Source organism: Salvelinus fontinalis, chromosome 2, assembly GCF_029448725.1.
Source record: "Salvelinus fontinalis isolate EN_2023a chromosome 2, ASM2944872v1, whole genome shotgun sequence".
NCBI classification, from domain to species: domain Eukaryota; kingdom Metazoa; phylum Chordata; class Actinopteri; order Salmoniformes; family Salmonidae; genus Salvelinus; species Salvelinus fontinalis.
Genome location: NC_074666.1, coordinates 40,750,054 through 40,770,481, shown reverse-complemented (window position 1 = coordinate 40,770,481; position 20,428 = coordinate 40,750,054). Strand labels below are relative to the sequence as shown.

At 42.4% G+C, this 20,428-nt stretch overlaps 3 protein-coding genes across 3 annotated transcripts; 2 read left to right on the top strand and 1 right to left on the bottom strand.

The window, feature by feature from the left end:
* Positions 1-42: 42 nt before the first annotated feature.
* Positions 43-8,345, bottom strand: nsun5 (NOP2/Sun RNA methyltransferase 5). Its single transcript, XM_055875090.1, has 10 exons — positions 8,123-8,345; positions 7,803-7,922; positions 7,330-7,501; positions 5,489-5,597; positions 5,269-5,404; positions 4,976-5,091; positions 4,053-4,231; positions 3,653-3,863; positions 782-940; positions 43-657 (listed from the first exon to the last, which is right to left on the bottom strand). The coding sequence occupies exons 1-10, from the start codon at positions 8,213-8,215 to the stop codon at positions 372-374; spliced, it is 1,581 nt and encodes a 526-aa protein (XP_055731065.1). The 5' UTR covers positions 8,216-8,345; the 3' UTR covers positions 43-371.
* Positions 8,346-8,366: 21 nt separating this feature from the next.
* On the top strand, positions 8,367-14,228 carry LOC129818836 (transducin beta-like protein 2). The gene is made up of 7 exons (XM_055875102.1): positions 8,367-8,749; positions 10,373-10,491; positions 10,746-10,930; positions 12,624-12,775; positions 12,948-13,074; positions 13,166-13,318; positions 13,431-14,228. The coding sequence occupies exons 1-7, from the start codon at positions 8,620-8,622 to the stop codon at positions 13,888-13,890; spliced, it is 1,326 nt and encodes a 441-aa protein (XP_055731077.1). The 5' UTR covers positions 8,367-8,619; the 3' UTR covers positions 13,891-14,228.
* A 612-nt stretch (positions 14,229-14,840) lies between these two features.
* LOC129818805 (B-cell CLL/lymphoma 7 protein family member B-A-like) lies at positions 14,841-18,863 on the top strand. The gene is made up of 6 exons (XM_055875060.1): positions 14,841-15,217; positions 15,655-15,730; positions 15,827-15,932; positions 16,034-16,198; positions 16,339-16,415; positions 16,608-18,863. Exons 1-6 carry the CDS (start codon positions 15,126-15,128, stop codon positions 16,710-16,712), a joined length of 621 nt encoding a protein of 206 aa, XP_055731035.1. The 5' UTR covers positions 14,841-15,125; the 3' UTR covers positions 16,713-18,863.
* Positions 18,864-20,428: the final 1,565 nt, after the last annotated feature.

The window sequence follows — 20,428 nt, the reverse complement described above, 5'->3', positions numbered from 1 at the left end:
GGTCTGTCTGAACATGTCTATACATTTGAACTGATCAAAAAAAAGATTGGATGTGTGTTTATTTAAGGAATACACATGGTCAAGGGTACAAGTGACTGCCCGACTGGCAAATGGCAGTAACAGACAAATACAAAGGTGTTTTATAAGATTCAGTACTCTCCACAATATCAGAACTTGACTGGGTAGAAAAATGCAATGCCATGTCTAGATTGGCTACCTATAATCCAGCAGTGACAATCATTGTCACTATGACTAAGCTTTCCCAACGTGGCACAGCCAGCTTCGATGTCGACTGGAGTTAGGGCAAAAATATAGCTCGTCTAAATGACCGCCAAGGCACCCAAAGCCAGTGTTCCTTTGAAGGGTCAGTCTCACTCCACTTTAGCATTCTTTTTTTTCTTTGCTCTTCCTGAGGTATTTGTCTGTTCCTCAGTGGCTTTGGGCTTCAGAGCCTCCTTATCCCCATCTTTCTTTTTCTTCCTCCTCCTCTTCTTCACTCCTCCTGAGGTTTCTGTGGGTTTGGCTTCCTCAGCCATGTCCATATCCTTGGTGGTGCTCATCGGCTCCTGAACCTCATCCCCACCTTCTGTGATATCGGCCTCATGTATGTCCTTATTGGCAGAAGGACTACTTGGACTCATCTCAGCGACCGGATTGCTATAACAGTGAAGACAAGCATTAACAATGTTGCATTTCTGTTGGTTAACTTCACACAGCAATGGTATAATCTAGACTTTCTCTAAATTGCCTTGCTTTCACGGAATGTATAACTGCTACTCACAGTGTTTCGGAGGCTTGCTCTTCTAGCCTCTGTGCTGTGTGTCGCTCCAGCAGGGCCACAAAGAAGCCATGGGTGAGGGTTTTGGTGGTGCTGGCTCGGAGACACTTTGTGAGGGGAGCCAGACCACGCTCGGGCCACTGCTGGAGCAGTGGAACCAGCCTGCAGAAACAGCCGGTGTCTCAGATCATAAGTTTACGTCAGTTTCCACAATGCTATACTGTTCTTATGATCATAAACACAGGTCACATACTTAGTCGGTTCCATGATAAATCTATTTGGGAATTGATCATTAGGGGTTAAGCAGCAAAGCTGGTGAATCCTAATGTATTTGTTGACGTTGATTTATTTTCTGCCAATTTGTGAAAATGCAAATTCCCAGGTTGCAACAATGCATGACGGTAAGGGGCCACACCCTCTCATCCATTACTGTGCATATTGACCAGATGGTGGCGCTATAACAAGTGAAAGGTCACGCCTCTCACCCAATGTGACTGACCTAGAGTCCTGAAATCCAGTACATAGGTTCCTCTCCTCACAAGGAACAAATGTGCTTCAAGGACCCATAAAGTACAATGATGGGTTTTACGCCATTTTTAATTTTGTTAACACTTGAAACGCTACTCCTCTGGGACTGAAAGACCGATATGCACAAAACTTGAGACTTGGCATCTATGGACCAAAATCTCACAATTTGTTTTTTTCCCAAGATAGCATCTCAAACAACATGGCTGCTACTGACCAATAAATGTGGGTGTGGTCTGGCACAAATGCATATAACTCCAACACGGATATTCATTTGCAGCATATGTACCAAATACTGTCAAGACTCAACATATCTAAGCACATTCAAATCGACCACACGGTGGCGCTATAACAGGCACGTTTTTATCTCTTGATCGGTTTGACTGATTAAATTTGGTACACATGCTCAGGGATATGCGTCTAGCTAACCTGTAAAATATGGTTCAGTTTGGCCGCATGGTGGTGATGTTGGACAAGAAAAAAATAATTCATGCAAGCTCATAGCGGCCATATTGTTTGAGCAAGAGTCTTGGAAAATTGTGTTTGAAGATGTTAATCTATAGATGGTACAGTCGTGGCCAAAAGTTGAGAATGACACATTAATTTCGAAAGTTTGCTGCTTCAGTGTCTTTAGATATTTTTGTCAGATGTTACTATGGAATACTGAAGTATAATTACAAGCATTTCATAAGTGTCAAAGGCTTTTATTGACAATTACATGAAGTTGATGCAAAGAGTCAATATTTGCAGTGTTGACCCTTATTTCTCAAGACCTCTGCAATCTGCCCTGGCATACTGGCAGTTCACTTCTGGGCCACATCCTGACTGATGGCAGCCCATTCTTGCATAATAAATGCTTGGAATTTGTCAGAATTTGTGGGTTTTTGTTTTTCCACCCGCCTCTTGAGGATTGACCACAAGTTCTCAATGGGATTAAGGTCTGGGGAGTTTCCTGGCCATGGACCCAAAATATCGATGTTTTGTTTCCCAAGCCACTTAGTTATCACTTTTGCCTTCTGGCAAGGTGCTCCATCATGCTAGAAAAGGCTGGAAATGGCATTGTTCGTCACCAAACTGTTCCTGGATGGTTGGGAGAAGTTGCTCTTGGAGGATGTGTTGGTACCATTCTTTATTTATGGCTGTGTTCTTAGGCAAAATTGTGAGTGAGCCCACTCCCTTGGCTAAGAAGCAACCCCACACATGAATGGTCTCAGGATGCTTTACTGTTGTCATGACACAGGACTGATGGTAGTACTCACCTTGTCTTCTCCGGACAAGCTTTTTTCCAGATGCCCCAGACAATCGGAAAGGGGATTCATCAAATAAAATGACTTTACCCCAGCAGTCCAATCCCTGTACCTTTTGAGGAATATCAGTCTGTCCCTGATGTTTTTCCTGGAGAGAAGTGGCTTCTTTGCTGCCCTTCTTGACACCAGGCCATCCTACAAAAGTCTTCTCCTCACTGTGCGTGCAGATGCACTCACACCTGCCTGCTGCCATTCCCGAGCAAGCTCTGTACTGGTGGTGCCCCGATCCCGCAGCTGAATCAACTTTAGGAGACGGTCCTGGTGCTTGCTGGACTTTCTTGGGCCTTCTTCACAACAATTGAACCGCTCTCCTTGAAGTTCTTGATGATCCCATAAATGGTTGATTTAGGTGCAATCTTACTGGCAGCAATATCCTCTCATGTGAAGCCCTTTTTGTGCAAAGCAATGATGACACGTGTTTCCTTGCAGGTAACCATGGCTGACAGAAGAAGAACAATAATTCCAAGCACCACCCTCCTTTTGAAGCTTTCAGTCTGTTATTCAAACTCAATCAGCATGACAGAGTGATCTCCAGCCTTGTCGTCGTCAACACTCACACCTGTGTTAACGAGAGAATCACTGACATGATGTCAGCTGGTCCTTTTGTGGCAGGGCTGAAATGCAGTGGAAAGGTTTTTGGGGGATCCAGGTAATTTGCATGGCAAAGAGGGACTTTGCAATTCATCTGATAACTCTTCATAACATTCTGGAGTATATGCAAATTGCCATCATATAAACTGAGGCAGCAGACTTTGAAAATTAATATTTGTCATTCTCAAAACTTTTAGCCATGACTGTATATACCAAATTTGGTGCCACTTAGTCCAGCGGTTCTGTAGAGGAATACGTTTTGAAGTAGTCAACATCATTAAAAAAAATAGCAAAAATACATAATGCAATACATTTATGTTTGATTTTGAGTTCTGATATTTGTTAAACAGTACAGAAATACTAGGGCAATTTGTCCTGATGGTGGCAGTGGGCACACAGCTGAAACCCAGCAAAGCTACTTGCAGCTTTAATATACATTTCTGTTCCCTACCTGAAACCTGGGTTCTGCAGCAGGCAGGCGGCCACCACTTGCTCGTTCTCCTCGGTATGGATGGAGCAGGTGGAGTACACCAGGCGTTGCAGACGGGGAAAGCGCAAGGCATGGTTGAGACAGTGCAGCTGGAACGCTGCCAGGGCCTGCAGACGACGCTTGTCCTGCTCCTTTTGGGAGGGCGAGGTCTCGTCCCGCAGACACACCATCCCTGAGAGAGAAACACACAAATATTATTTTTAATCAACAATGAAATTGAGAGTACAAAGAAGGTACTTGTTTTACAGGTCATACAGAGTCCTTCTGGGTCATTGAGGTACATCTTTCTGGAGTAATAAACAAGCGTCTAAACTTCTATATTTTGTTTTGAGCACACCAGGCAGACCGGTTGTGTTGTTACCTGATCCGCTGCACGACGGGTCCAGTAGGATGTACTCCACATCTTTATACTGCGGCCCATCCGGGTCCACCTTTAGGAAGTCCTGATTGGCCAGCTGCTGACACGTGACTCCGGCGCGGAGCAGGAGAGTGGACATGGTGGAGAGACGCTTGGCATCCAGGTCGAAGGCAAACAGCCTCCTTCAACATGGGCCAGAGAAAAGAGGTTTGGGTCAAATGTATAAGGTGAGGCAAGTAACCTTTACAATGTGCTTTGAAATTTCATCAAAATAGCCATCCTTTTGTAACCTACTCTTTTTTTCAGGATTTACATCATAAAATTGTTAATACCCTATTCCTACTAGACAATAGTTTCCCAGAACCATAAAAAGTACACAGTGTACAAAACATTAAGAACACCTTCCTAATATTGAGTTGCAACCCCCTCCTTTTGCCCTCAGAACGGCCTCAATTCATTGGGGCATGGACTCTACAAGGTGTCAAGCGTTCCACAGGGATGCTGGCCCAGGTTCACTCCAATTCTTCCCAAAGTTGTGTCAAGTTGGCTGAATGTCCTTTGAGTGGTGGACCATTCTTGATACACACGGGAAACTGTTAAGCATGAAAAACCCAACAGTGTTGCAATTCTTGACACAAACTGCTGCACGCCTGGCACCATACCCTGTTCAAAGGCACTTACATATTTTGTCTTGCCCATTCACCCTCATTGAGACACATACACTATCCATGTCTCAATTGGCTAAAAAAATCATTTAAACTGTTTCCTCTCCGGATTTAACAAGTCATAGTTTTCACGTGGATTGACCTGATCAGTCTCTGTCATGGAAAGAGAAAGTGTCCTTCATTTTTGTACATGGCATTTAGTCCAGGATTAGGCTTAATCTGGGTCTGGGACCTCTCTTTTTTTCTCCAATCAAGTTTTACCCTTTGTTTTTCATGATGGCAGCGAGGTGGCTGGTTTTGTTCCCTGGTGCTGCACAAGCGTCCAGGACGTGGCTGCCTGTAGGAGGGTTCAGGAGGTATGCAGGGAGACAGCTGGCCTGTTGGGATATAAGGTAGACAGTAGTACACAGTCAAGTCCATAGGCCCCTTTAGAATACCTTCAAATTATTCTAAAATTAATTTCTATCAGAATAGATCTGACAAGGAAATCTCATCCAATCATGTACAGATCAGTGATGACCTCAAGGATGGACAGATGCATTGAAAATCCTCACCTTGTCTTGTAGAATGATGTGGCCAGCCTTGTACAGATTGTGGTCATGGAAGTCTGTCTTTGGAGAGAAAACCAGCAGGTCTGAAAGGTGCAGGTCACCCACAAAGGATTTCCCCTTCAGATTCAGGTCATCGAGCCTGGACATCAGAAACACACATTCCATTTACCTCATGTCAACCTCAGTCAATAGAATAAACAGGGAAGGAAGAAACATCAAATACCTGTAGGCTTGTCCCAAGTAGGAGAAGCCCTCTCTCTTGAAGTAATCAATGGCGTCCTCCACTGTGGTCTTTAACGTGTTCACACGCACATACCTTGGGAGCTGATCGCCTGGGGAAGGTGAAAATGTCTATTCTTTAACAAAAAGGAGAGTAACATTTAAAGACCAACTACCCCTAAAAAAACCTTCTAGTTTAGAAAACAGCCTGTGTGGCATCAATATGACTCAAACATTTATTATGTCAAAATTGACTACAAAGTGTAAAAGGTATAATTTTGGTCATAAAGTCAGTCTCATCCAAAACCGAGTTTTGTGAGATTTGTGGTTGACTGCATCACAACGTAAATGAAGGTTGGGTTTGTTTCAATACTGCCAACAGCTGGCAGCACATAAGTAATCATAAATTCTGAGTGCAGCTGCACATGACCTGTGGTAAATTTGGGTTGACTTTGGAAATCCCTATGGGGATTAGTTAGGGGGCCATCAGTAAAATACACAATGTACATGGGACAATATGTTAAAATTCGAATAGCTCCAAATTTGTATAACCTCCAACTATAAATTGTAGAAATTCATATTCAAATCCTTTAATGAGAACTAAAGGTGTGCAACATGAAACATAATTATTGATGGTCCCTAACAAAGCTATTCAAAGTCAAAACAACTTTGCCATGGTTGCACACCAGCATGCTGAAGCTACACTGAACAAAAATAAATGCAACATGTAAAGTGTTGGTCCCACGTTTCATGAGCTGAAATAAAAGATTTCCACACGAACAAAAGCTTATTTCTCCCATATTTTGTGCACAAATTTGTTTACATCCCTGTTAGTGAGCATTTCTCCTTTGCCAAGAATCCATCCAGCATATCAAGAAGCTGATTAAATAGCATGATCATTATAAAGGTGCATCTGATGCTGGGGACAATAAAAGGCCACTCTAAAATATGCAGTTTTGTCACAACACAATGCCACAGATGTCTCAAGTTTTGAGAGAGTGTGCAATTGGCATGCTGACTGCAGGAATATCCACCAGAGCTGTTGCCAGAGAATTTAATATTCAAATCTCTACCATAAGCCACCTCCAATGTCATTTTAGATCAGGGATGGGCAGCTGGCAGCCCCCCTTTTAGGAACTCAGTTGTGGTTCCAGCTTACTGTTGAGAGTTAGAATAATAGAATACACAAGGTGTAAAATTGCTAACTTTTCCGCCTCATGGCAAAATGTGTAGAATTACATGAAATGTGTTATACAATTGCAAAATCATCTCTCTGCCTCATGGCAAAATGTGTAGAATTCAAATTGCCATCGATATAATGCAATTGTGTTCCTTGTCCGGATATTTTGTTTTGTCGACATTTGGAAAGTTTACCAACAAATTTGCTGTTTCCATCAGGCCTGTCATGACATTCTTGATCCAACATACTGGTTACAAGTTAGGTTTCCATCCAATTGGCGACAGATTTAGATGCAAATATTCTAAAATCAGCATAAAAATAATATGTGCATTTTCCCAGCAGAGACGTTTCCATCAAATTAACTTTTTGAAGGTAAAATACTGTGTGTGTGATGTCGTAGCGCACAAAAACAATTATGCGGTTAAATTCCCATGTACCGAATAAAAAAATACAAGTTAAATGGGTTTCCATCGCATTTTCAACCGCTCTGATGGTTTTGTCACAAACAATGTTGCATTTATATAGCGAATGTGCCCACTTTGGTATTGGCACATATGCTCTATAGCCTATAGAACATCTCGCAGATACAGTCCTATGCCACTCATCTCTTGGAAGCCCAAATGTATTGTTTTCTAACAGGAGTAATAGGGATCAATCAATATAACCTTCAGGCTGCTGGAGACTGGAGGAGAGCAGGTCCTGGTTGCGGCTGACCTTCTGCTTGATCTTCATGCGGGCCAGGGCAGCCTGCAGTCTAGAGTGGTGTTTCATCATCAGCGCCTTCCAGGCCCCGCCACACTTCAGCCCCTTACCGATGACCAGGTCATACACCAGAACCTGCATAGTGTGGATAGGACCAAACAAGAGGTAAGCTACCAGCCAAAGTGTTGGAGCAGTGTTCTTCATTCCTGGTCCTGGGAATCTGAACCACAGGGTGTGCAGGCTTTTGTTCTAACACACTTGATTAAATTACAGTAGCTAATCAGGTGTGTTTGTTATGGGCAGAAACAAATGCCTGCATATTATGACCTGTGGATTCCCAGGCCCAGGCTTGAAGAACTCTGTTGGAGGGACTGAATGGAGTTTGTTCAAAAAGGCATGATGGGGAAGAAAATTGCATCCATGTGTTTCACATTACCTTGGCCAGATTCATTTTTATCTTGGTCTGTTTGAGGATCTTGGTGGACTCAATGATCTCTTGAAGGATGGATGAAAACTTCTGTGTCTCACACACCAGGGCAAAAAGCTGCTTGATATTCTGGTGAGGTGAGAGCATTATAACAATATTAACACACTACTGTTGTAAGTCTCTTTACACACAGGATTTTTAGCTTCTAGGCATGACCAGAAAGTTATTGCCTATGTGATGTGTACGTGTTAGCTACATGGTAAATGTTGACAAAGCAAGGAGTTAGCAAGCTAATAATAGCTAACGCTACTCAGTAAACTAGTAATTACCTGAAATTTACTATCGTAAACCAAAGTCTTTACAGTAGCCTGCTTCATCTCCACTTTCTCGAGAATCTCGGCAGCTTTCGCGTACAAAGCCATTGCTACAAAACTAATTTACCGTATTTAAAAAAAAAAGAGAATGTATTATCATTAGCTATGTACATGAATATATCCACGACACCCACGTTTCCGCAAGTGGACAATATACTTTACGGCCTGCTGAAAAAAAGCTTTACGTTAGAACTCAAAGTTCTCTGCTGCTGACTTCAGTAACTGATTTTTTTAATGCATGTGTAAAGCAAGTTAGATTAGTCGTTATCATACAGTTAATAACGACAACAATATTGTTACTATTTAAATACAACTATATTGCTAGCTGAACAAAGCTGCAGCCAGAGCAAGTAGCTAAAGAGCCTCTTGTGTCAAAGGAGTTTGCTAGCTAGCGTGCCAGTTAGCCGTAATATTAGAATAGCTAGTGCTAACGTGGCACAAACTCGGCGAAGATGGAGTTTGCGGCTCTGTTTGCCTTGACCTTATTAATAGGAATGCTAATAATTTTGGTCGCCGTCGCAGTGGGAAAGCAGAAAGGAGAAATAAGTGAACAACTAGAGCAGAATGAATTAGACTCAGTTGGTAAGTTGCTCTCTTAACTTGTTTGCATATTATATGTCTTCTTGTCACGATGGATTGCTATTCTATTAATTTAGCTAGCTGTAAATGTGTCAAACAGGTGCAACTTACACACACTGTAATATCAGCCCTTTACGATAGTAACAATATATGTACTAATTTAAAAGTATTGGCACCAGGTCCAAAAAGTTTAACTGTATCCAACCATAAAGGGGTGTTGCTGGAGGAAAAGTTATGGAAGAACGTTTGAATTAAATGGTGACCAAAACATTGTATTATTGTTACAGATGTTTTATTAATCAACATCTTACGGTTCCCAGAGGAGAAATCAACCTGAACATTTTGATAATGAGAAACAAATTATAGGCTACCTACACTATATATACAAAAGTATGTGGACACACCTTCAAATTAGTGGATTCAGCCACATCTGTTGCTGACAGGTGTATAAAATCAAGCACACAGCCATCTCAAAAGACAAACATTGGCTGTAGAATGGCCTTACTGGAGAGCTCAGTGACTTTTCAATGTGGCACCGTCATAAGATGCCACCTTTCCAACAAGTCAGTTCGTCAAATTTCTGCCCTGCTAGAGCTGCCCCAGTCAAGTGTAAGTGCTGTTATTGTGAAGTGGAAACGTCTAGGAGCAACAACGGCTTAGCTGCGAAGTGGTAGGCCACACAAGCTCACAGAACTGGGTTACAACACTCACTACCAAGTGCCAAACTGCCTTTGGAAGCAACGTCAGCACGTGAACTGTTGATCGGGAGCTTTGTGAAATGGGTTTCAATGGCCGAGCAGCCTTACACAAGCCTAAGTTCATCATGCGCATTGCCAAGCGTCGGCTGGACTGGTGTAAATCTCGCCACCATTGGACTCTTCAGCTGTGGAAACGCATTCTCTGGAGTGATGAATCACGCTTAACCATCTAGCAGTCCGACGGACGGCTCTGGGTTTGGCGGATGCCAGGAGAACGCTACCTGCCCGAATGCATAGTGCCAACTGTAAAGTGTGGTGGAGGAGGAATAGTGGTCTAGGGCAGTTTTTCATGGTTTGGACAATGCCCCTTAGTTCCAGTGAAGGGAAATCTTAACACTACAGCATACAATTACATTCTAGACGACTCTGTGCTTTCAACTTTGTGGCAACAGTTTGGGGAAGACCCTTTCCTGTATCAGCATGACAATGTCCATGTGCACAAAACGAGGTACATACAGAAATGGTTTGTCGAGATCGGTGTGGAAGAACTTGACTGGCCTGCACAGAGCCCCGACCTCAACCCCATCAAGCAACTTAGATGAATTGGAACGCAGACTGCGAGCCACGCCTAATCGCCCAACATCAGTGCCCGACCTTACTAATGCTCTTGTGGCTGAGTGGAAGAAAGTCCCCGCAGCAATGTTCCAACATCTAGTGGAAATCTGTCTCAGAAGAGTGGAGGCTGTTATAGCATCAAAAGGGGGACCAACTCCATATTAATGCCCATGATTTTAGAATGATATGTTTGACGAGCAGGTGTCCACATACTTTTGGTCATGTAGTGTATCTTGGTTAGCCTCTATGGAAGGTACTAGAAAGTGTCTGCTTGAACGTCTTGTGTAATGTGATGCCAATTCATCCCCTGCAGCAGAGAGAAATGCAGTGAAGGCTCCCACTGCCAAGAAACAGAAACAACAACAGCGTCCTCGCAAGGAGAAAGCCCAGCAGCACACCTTCAGCCACCCTCTCCTAGCATCATCCTTGAAGGTGGGCCACACTTTACATACTGTGAACTTAATATTTGCCATATTTAGGCATACTCTGCCTATCTAATCAATTCTAAAAACCATCCCACAGGCCACAGTCTTGTGTAGTGCTCATCCAACAAGGTTCACAGAACATAATGTAATGACAGTGGTGTGTGACGACGTTGCAGAATTATCGGATGCTTGATCATTGCTTGGCTCACTCGTCTCTCGCTCTCACTCTCGCTCTCTTTTTTCTTTTTCTTCTCCCCCCAGAGTCACAGTGGAAAAGTGACGTCCCTGGACTTCAGCAGCAACGGAAAGTACCTAGCCACCTGTGCTGACGACCGCACTGTCAGGATATGGAGCACCAAGGAATTCCTGGACAGAGACCACAAATGTTTGAGGGCCAACGTAGAGCTGGACCACGCCACACTGGTCCGTTTCAGCCCTGATTCAAGGTGTGTATATATATGTGTGCACACACTCTTGTCCATAAAAGGGTACAGTTGAAGTCGGAAGTTTACATACACCTTAGCCATATACATTTAAACTCAGTTTTTCACAATTCCTGACATTTAATCCGAGTAAAAATTCCCTGTCTTAGGTCAGTTAGGATCACCACTTTATTTTAAGAATGTGAAATGTCAGAATAATAGTAGAGAGAATTATTTATTTCAGCTTTGATTTCTTTCATCACATTCCCAGTGGTTTAGAAGTTTACATACACTCAATTAGTATTTGGTAGCATTGCCTTTAAATTGTTTAACTTGGGTCAAACTTTTTGGTTAGCCTTCCACAAGCTTCCCACAATAAATTGGGAGAATTTTGGCCCATTCCTCCTGACAGAGCTGGTGTAACTGAGTCAGGTTTGTAGGCCTCTTTGCTCGCACACGCTTTTTCAGTTCTGCCTTGTTCTGATGGCCACTCCAATAGCTTGTCTTTGTTGTCCTTAAGACATTTTGCCACAACTTTGGAAGTATGCTTGGGGTCATTGTCCATTTGGAAGACCCATTTGCGACCAAGCTTTAACTTCCTGACTGATGTCTTGAGATGTTGCTTCAATATATCCGCATAATTTTCTTTCCTCATGATGCCATCTATTTTGTGAAGTGCACCAGTCCCTCCTGCAGCAAAGCACCCCCACAACATGATGCTGCAACCCCTGTGCTTCACAGTTGGGATGGGGTTCTATGGCATGCAAGGGAGGTCTTTTTCCTCCAAACATAACGATGGTCATTTTGGCGAAACAGTTTTATTTTTGTTTCATCAGACCAGAGGACATTTCTCCAAAAAGTACGATTTTTGTTCCCATATGCAGTTGCAAACCGTAGTCTGGCTTTTTTATGGCGGTTTTGGAGCAGTGGCTTTTTCCTTGCTGAGCGGCCTTTCAGGTTATGTCGATATAGGACTCATTTTACTGTGGATATAGATATGTTTGTACCTGTTTTCTCCACAAGGTCCTTTGCTGTTGTTCTGGGATTGATTTGCACTTTTTGCGTCAAAGTACGTTCAACTCTAGGAGACAGAACGCGTCTCCTTCCTGAGCGGTATGGCGGCTACGTGGTCCCATGGTGTTTATACTTGTGTACTATTGTTTGTACAGATGAATGTGGTACCTTCAGGTGTTTGGAAATTGCTCCCAAGGATGAACCAGACTTGTGGAGGTCTACAATTTTTTTGTCTGATGTCTTGGCTGATTTCTTTTGATTTTCCCATGATGTCAAGCAAAGAGGCACTGAGTTTGAAGGTAGGCCTTGAAATACATCCACAGGTACACCTCCAATTGACTCAAATGATGTCAATAAGCCTATCAGAAGCTTCTAAAGCCATGACATAATTTTCTGGAATTTTCCAAGCAGTTTAAAGGCACAATCAACTTGGTGTATGTAAACTTCTGACCCACTGGAATTGTGATACAGTGAAATAATCTGTCAGTAAACAATTGTTGGAAAAATCACATGTCATGCACAAAGTAGATGTCCTAAATGACTTGCCAAATCTAGTTTGTTAACAAGAAATTTGTGGAGTGGTTGGAAAATGGGTTTTAATGACTCCAACCTAAGTGTATGTAAACTTCTGACTTAAACTGTATATATAGATAGGTGGATAGAGCCTCTTGTCTTTCTATACTTGCTCTGTCTTGGTATGAAGGGCCTTCATTACTTGGCTGGCTAACGGCGATACCATTCGCATCTTCAAGATGACCAAGAAGGATGATGGGAGCTTCACTTTCAAAGCTGCCCCTGAAGACTTCCCACAGAAACACAAGGCCAATGTCATCAATATCGGCATCGCAGAGACGGGTATGATGGCTAAATGTATTCAGGCTGAATGATTAAAAGGCAGGAAGACGTGACTGCGTGATATGCATTTTTTTTTTTTAAGTTATGAATGTTAGAAGTTATGGAAGAGACCCTTGTTCCAGTTGTTGTCTAAACTCTCATCGCTCTCCCTTATATGTTTTCTGTGTTCCAGGCAAGTTCATCATGAGTGCCTCCACCGACACCAACATCCTCATCTGGGACCTGAAAGGAGAGGTACTGGCCTCTATCATCACCAACCAGATGACCAACTCCTACGCTGCCATTTCACCCTGTGGAAGGTCAGTACAGTCCCCTAAGTGTGTGTGGGTGGGTGGTAGCTAATGTAATAGTGCTCTCGGGTGAATACGTTTTGGATGGTTCTGTCTTCAGGTTTGTGGCTTCCTGTGGCTTCACTCCTGACGTGAAGGTATGGGAAGTGTGCTTCGGGAAGGGTGGTGACTTCAAAGAGGTGACCCGCGCCTTTGATCTGAAGGGCCATTCAGCAGGGGTCCACTCCTTTGCCTTCTCTAACGACTCACGCAGGTAAGGTATGCATTGTCTGGTATCCTATCGAAACATCAATGGTTGATTTCCATGAATGACATTATGATTACATTCCCCATTGATATTTGAAGCTGTCTCCGATTTCCCCCAGAATGGCCACCGTCTCCAAGGACGGCACTTGGCGGCTGTGGGACACAGACGTGGAGTACAAAAAGCAACAAGACCCGTACCTCCTGAAGTCGGTGCCTTGCCAGTCGTCGGAAGGCAGCCGGGTGGCCCTGTCGCCAGATGCCCGCGTGGTGGCTATCTCCAACAGCTGCAGCGTGGCCATGTACAGCACATCCACTGGTCAGCTGGAGGAGGAGTTCCACGGAGTCCACAGCGAGGAGATCACCGAGCTGAGGTTTGACATCAACAGCCGCTACCTGGTGTGCAGCGGGGACCGGGCGGTACGTGTGTTCCACAATGCGCCAGGCTACCGTGCAGCCATCCAGGACATGCAAGCCATGCTGAAGAATGCCCAGAACGAGGGTATGAAACAAAGGCTGCAGCAGCAGATACAGGAGGTGCAGAGCACGCTAGACACTGTGCTCACGGCACCCAAGGACTAAAGAACTAAAGACCCCCCGGGCTGGCTGTGTAGATCCCTCTTTCTATCTCTCTCTTCCTCCTTTTCTCTCTCACACTGCCTCTTCACAGAATGGCCTGCAATTCGACTCCTGTCAGGGATGTGGCATTTGCATGCTGGTTTTAATAAATCATGTGTTTCTACAGAAATATGGCTCTGTTTTGTTTTCTGAATGCTCTGCCTGCCTCCAAAAATCAAGAATACTATGTGTTACCTTACCTCTACATCGACCAGTAATACTACTATAGGAGAATTTGCTTTGACTCTGGTGGTCTTTGTACCTTTTTAAAAATGTAATAAAAATGTTGTACCTACATGTAACCCCGCTCATTTATTCGGTACTGGTAACCCCTGTATATAGCCTTCGCTCTTTTTTACTTTAGTTTATTTATTAAATATTTTCTTAACTCAAATTTTTCTTAACTGCAGTGTTAGTTCAGGGCTAGTAAGTAAGCATTTCACGGTATTTGGCGCATGTGACAAATACAATTTAATTTGATAATAGGACCAGAATCCTGCTGGGGTGTCTTGTCTTTCTACGGTTCCTAAACTAACAATAAAGCTCAGTGTAACTACAATGTAACAAGTGACCCCAGCTGGTAACTTCACGTAACACATGCGAATTTAGGGAGGGCGTTCTATGAGAACATGAAGTGAATGGATCCCGAAAGCTCGCGAGAGTCGGGGCAGGACGGAGAGCTTAAAAGCTAAACCAAAGTATTTATAACTAAACCAAGATAGTTCATCGGTGTCGTTTACAGAGAGCAAATTAAGCATTGTGGGCAGAATTAGCAAGGAGGTGGGCAAAGCCAAGCACTAGCTAGCGAGATCCCATTGGCGCGTTGTTGCTTATATTTGCATATTTACTGAAGTGCGCAAACTCAATTCGACCTTGCACTCCTAAACAACGCAAGTGTCACATCTACAACTTAGTGCACTGTGTTCGTAACAGATTGTAGTTTTGGGAACAGAAAAATGTTTTGAGATCAGATGTTTCATCGTTGAGAAAATTAGCAGAATGCTGGCTCTGTTTCACCTAGTTCCATACTTAACCAACTACCCGCGACTGGACTTCCTCTCACTACCATATTTGGTGGTGAGAAAACGTTTTAAACGGATGCTTCAGCTTTATAGCCACTGTGACGTGTCTGGGTTACCCCTTCTGTCTGTGGTTTAACAGTCTGTCGGAGGCAAATCAAACTAAAACCAAGCACAAACATGTCTGGACGCTCGGTTCGCGCTGAGACACGAAGCCGTGCTAAAGATGACATGAAGAAGGTCATGGCGGTCATTGAGAGGGTCAGAAGATGGTAAGCACAACACTGTTTATTTGTGTGAAAGATCATAAAAGATTGCATATACAAAGTTCAGCGACAGGGAGGCGTGGTTTGAGACAAAATGACAGTGAAAGACCGAGAGCACAGCCAATGAGAATCACTGTGAAGCTTTTTCCCTCAAGACAAGTGGCTTTTCATCAAGAGGCGGACCCAAAATTAGGATTTGAGTAAACCTAGTTAGCTAGCTTTCTAATATGAATTGACAGACAGACTAGGAAGCAAGTATGTAGTGACAGTCATGTAGTAATCAATAAGATGCTAGCCAACCATAGCCAGTGAGGTGTATCCTCGCTCATTTGTAGCAGCTTTCACTAATAGCATCTCACTCTATGGAAGGGATATTTCAACAGGTGCACTTGACCCTTGAACCATTTGAATGTAATGGAGTGCAATCACATTGTTTTCTACAGGGAGAAGAAATGGGTGACTGTCGGGGACACATCTTTAAGGATATTCAAATGGGTCCCAGTGGTGGATACAAAGGAAGCAAGTTATTTTCTTATTTAATAAGCTAGCTATGTCAGTTTCTAATGTGTTGCTACCTAAAAATGCAGTGTCTGAATTTGATTTCTCTTCTTGTAGAAGGAGAAGAGTAAGGCAGTCCCGGTTGGGGCAGTCAGGGAGCTGAATCGCTTCTCCACGGATCCAGCCTCAGAAAACCCACACTCAAGTCTTCTGGATTTTCATGGTAAGGATGTAAAACCGTTTTGAGTGACATATGACCTCACCATGTACTGGCCTTGAGCTTTTGACATTTCCTCCTATTTCCTGTACTCTCTTCCTCCCCAGATGAGAACAGTAACCAGAGCTCCTTTTCTGATGTGTACCAGCCCAAAGTGGACAGCAGCAGTAACTCCAGCCCCCAGCTCAGTGAACCTCTTAGCCCGAAGAATCTGTGTGACTTCCGCACAGACGACTCCCAGCCCCCCACTCTGGGCCAGGAGATCATGGAGGGTGAGATAGGCAGACAGACCGACAGATGCACACACGCACATGCAAATGTGCACACTTATTCCATTTTTCTGATTTCAATAAGATCAAAAATATCTTCTGATTATTTAGAGGTTAAGTAAATATACATTTTTGGTTGTCAGATTCGTCATTGCCAAGTGAATTGGCTGATGAACCTCCATTGCTGATTAAAGAGGACCTGTTGCCCCTCACTGCTCAGGTAAAGCACATCTAATATCTCAATGATCATTCCACTTTGACACCACAGCTTTGTCACTCAACCGATTTACTTTCAAGACTGTTTAATACACCACATCAGACTCATAGGTTGTCCAACAATATACTCAGAACAGCATACATTAAACTGATAAAACATGGATTCAAACAAACCTGGCTGTATTTCCCCACACAGGAGGAAGAGGAGTGTTCTGGAGCGCCACCACTGAAGAGAGTGTGTTTTGAGCAGAACTCAGTCCTGCAGAGCTCCCCCATGATGAGCTCCTCCATGATGACCTAACACACACTGCACTTAGCATCCGGGTCGGGCCCAATTCACTTAAGGCATTTTGTTGAATCTCGTTTTGTGATTTGGAAAAATTTGCGTTTTCAATGAGAACACTTCTGGTTCATGACTTGAACTCTCAACAAACTTCCTGAATTTGAATTGATTTGAACCCGGCCCTGCTTAGCTTTTAGTCAGCGAGTTGCACGACCACCAGTCTATCCTGCGATGACTGCAATAGACACCATTTTAAGGACCAGACATATTTGGTTAAATTAAGGACCACCATACTTGTTATGATGATATATTGAATTAAGTTTCTCCCTCAAAGGATTTATGAATATGTAGTTTAGTTTAGCCTATTTTGTTTTGAATGGATTAACAGCCAAATACAAAATCAAAGCACCTTACCACAGATAGAACAATGAGACAGATATTTCACCGGATGTATAACTGTGACGCATCCACTTGGCGTTTCCACTCACTACCCAATATGGTAGTGAGAGGAAGCCGAGTGACCGGCAGTGGGAGAACATGCAACAAGATGGATTTTGGCTGACATTCTGCATATTTTCTCATCAATGAAACATTTATCTCAATACAATTTTCTGTTCCCAAAACTAGAATCTGTTATGAACAGAGTGGACTACGTTTTGTAGACTTCAATCTTCGCCAAAGTTGTAAAAAATGGCATTGTTTAGGAGTGCAAAGGCGAATTAAGTTATTGCACACACGCACTTCACAGAGTAGGAGTTCCTTAAAATAAATATGCAGATGTTTGCTAGAACAGGCTAATAGGATCTCGCTAGCTCGTGCTTGGCTCTGCCCACCTCCTTGCTTGTTCTTCCCACTATGACTCACTTTTTCCCATTGGAAACGACAGGCTGTGGTCTATCTTGGTTTAGTTATACAAATCTTTGACTCTACTACAGCACACTCCTGAAGTAGTGCAGTGAGGTAGGTTAGATGTCTGTCCTTTTATTTTCTGTGATTTGGGAAATACAGTCTTCTGTCTCCAAAATTTAACTTTTTGCGAAAACTATTTTAATGCAAAACAATGATGGGCCATTTATGAAGTAATAGGTGAATTCAGATATGGTTAGTGTTGAATGGTTCAAGTAGGATTGGCTTTATTGTGAGTGCAGTTTCATTTTGTGCCATTGACACTTGTTACTCAATGCTAGCTGTCAGGATCTTTGTCACAGCAACAGTGAAAGATAAAGTTGACAATCGGCACTGCCAATTTCTAAATGAAGTGTCAACTCCGTCCATCCGGGACACACTTTTGTGAAAATCAAACACACTCAGTGCCTAAATCTAAGTTTAACATTGGAGAATGTTTCAACATTACAAGTACTGTATGTGCTGTTTTTGGTATGAACATCACATTCACTGAATGAAGAGTTAATTTAAATTACTAGGTCCTTATGTTTTGTAATTTATCTCTTAAAGATGTTGACTTAGTAGTTATTTAAGTTAGGGTTCATTTGTAAAATGAACACCCATTGTTTTCCTCAGTCTAAAATGGTGTTTCTTGAGCTATTGTCCCTAGTAACCCAAGGAAGCACTTGTATTTCTCAGATACTGTTTTATGTCATGTTTTACTTGAGTGAAATTAGGAAATTATTTTATCAGGTTAGCGTGTACACTGAAAATGTGATGTTATTTGGGAGTGACTATAATACTTAAATAGTAACCAATTATATTTATTATATAAAATATATTTTTTCTCTCTCTGACAATCTAAAACAATTGCACACATTTGGCAACTGGGGCACATTCAGTGGTTTGCCATTTATGAAAGAAATGCTGTAAAATTTGGGAGGCAAAAAGGTAACTCCCACGATGTCACTAGTTATTACCAATTTATAACAATTACAATTTTCAGTCTTATTATTTCATAGTACTGTCAGTCTCTTGATAAGACATGAATATTTGCAGGGATGCCAGTATGTTGAATGGGCAACTAAAATGAAGGCATTTACAATGTGATGACTTCTGTATCCACATTTTAATGACCACCTTGCAGATAGATTCATTTGGAGATGGTAGGCTTATTCTGCTAATGCATTATTTTATCTTTCAAGAAGGTAGTTTGGAGAAGAGTTTGTAAAAAGTACTTTGTATTTTATTGTAATTTTCCAAGTAAAAATGATTTATAAAGGAGTATGGATTTGGAAGTCTTTTGTGCACGTTGTTTTGTTTGAATTTTTTGGGAAAGTATTTGCCATAGTATAAAGTGTCAATCAGCAGTTGCTACATAATTTCTTTGATTTATAAATTGATATGTACCCATTGATTCTTGAATATAACATATAAATGCTTAGTATAACTGTTGGACCCCAAAATATACTCTTTATCAATTCCAATGTTTGTAAACAATGTATAACACTGTATAGCCTCCAAAACATGGTTAAAACTATAATTTGGATGTCCTAGCATCCATAGCTCTGTCTATGAATTTGAGTGAGTACATTTCTCCAGCCCCATCCCTGAGCTTTTTACCAAAACAGCGGCAGGGAAAAGGCATTATCGTTTCAACAGCCTATTTGTAACGGCTTTCCTCCTCCTCTTCATCCGAAGAGGAGGAGCAGGGATTGAACCAAAATGCAGCGTTGTGTGATGACATATTATTTATTCAAACAAGACAAAAAACGAACTATACTTGATTAACTACAAAACAACAAATAACGTAGACGCACCTGAACATAAGAACTTACATATAACGAAGAGCGCATGAAAACAGGAACAGACTACATAAACCGAACAAACAAAACCGAAACAGTCCCATGTGGAGTAACATAACACAGACACAGGAGACAACCACCCACAAACAAACAGTGTGAAAACACCTACCTTAATATGGCTCTCAATCAGAGGAAATGAAAACCACCTGCCTCTAATTGAGAGCCATATCAGGTCACCCTTAACAAACATAGAAACACACAACAGACTACCCACCCAAACTCACGCCCTGACCGTCAAACACATACAAAACAGAAAACCGGTCAGGAACGTGACACTATTGGCCTTTTAAGCATTTTAGTGAATGGGTGTTATATTATGTTCCTTAAAAAATTGTTCAACCAGCCAGAAACAGATCTTGCCAATAGATGGAGCTAGAGGAGTGCAAACCCAGCAATCAGCCAATTCTAGCAGTTCACAGTCTACCTTGCCCTGTCACTCTGGAGCGTGTGCTTAATTTATTTAAACATTGTTTAATTACTGGTACATGTGAAATCTTGGCGACGCAGAACCAAATCTTGCACGAAGGCTCTGTTTTCGTTGGTCACGAAAAAACAAGTGTGTGGGAGTTAGATATTTGAGAACATGATGTTATCACACATTACAAATGACAATTGAATCTCCAGGCTTACAGATCAGATATTACTGTAAATCTAATGTGACATTTCAACTGGTGCCAAGTCTCAAAATTGATCATGATAAATGTGCCTGTGTGTACACAATTTATTAAATAAACAAACCTTTCAGTTAGATGGCACATTGTTGGTCTGTTATAGTGACAGTATTTTTCCATTACAAGGCCTGCTATTGTTCAGCGGTGTCCAATGTGAGGACAATGAGGTACACAGTTGGATCAGCCCAGGCAAACGTCTGTACTGTATTGTGACTACTGTGGAAGTTACTGTTAGTCATCCAGGCAAACCGGACTACTGACTCACACTGGCAAATGATCGGTCTCCATCAGAAACATGAATAGCCTGTGTGTA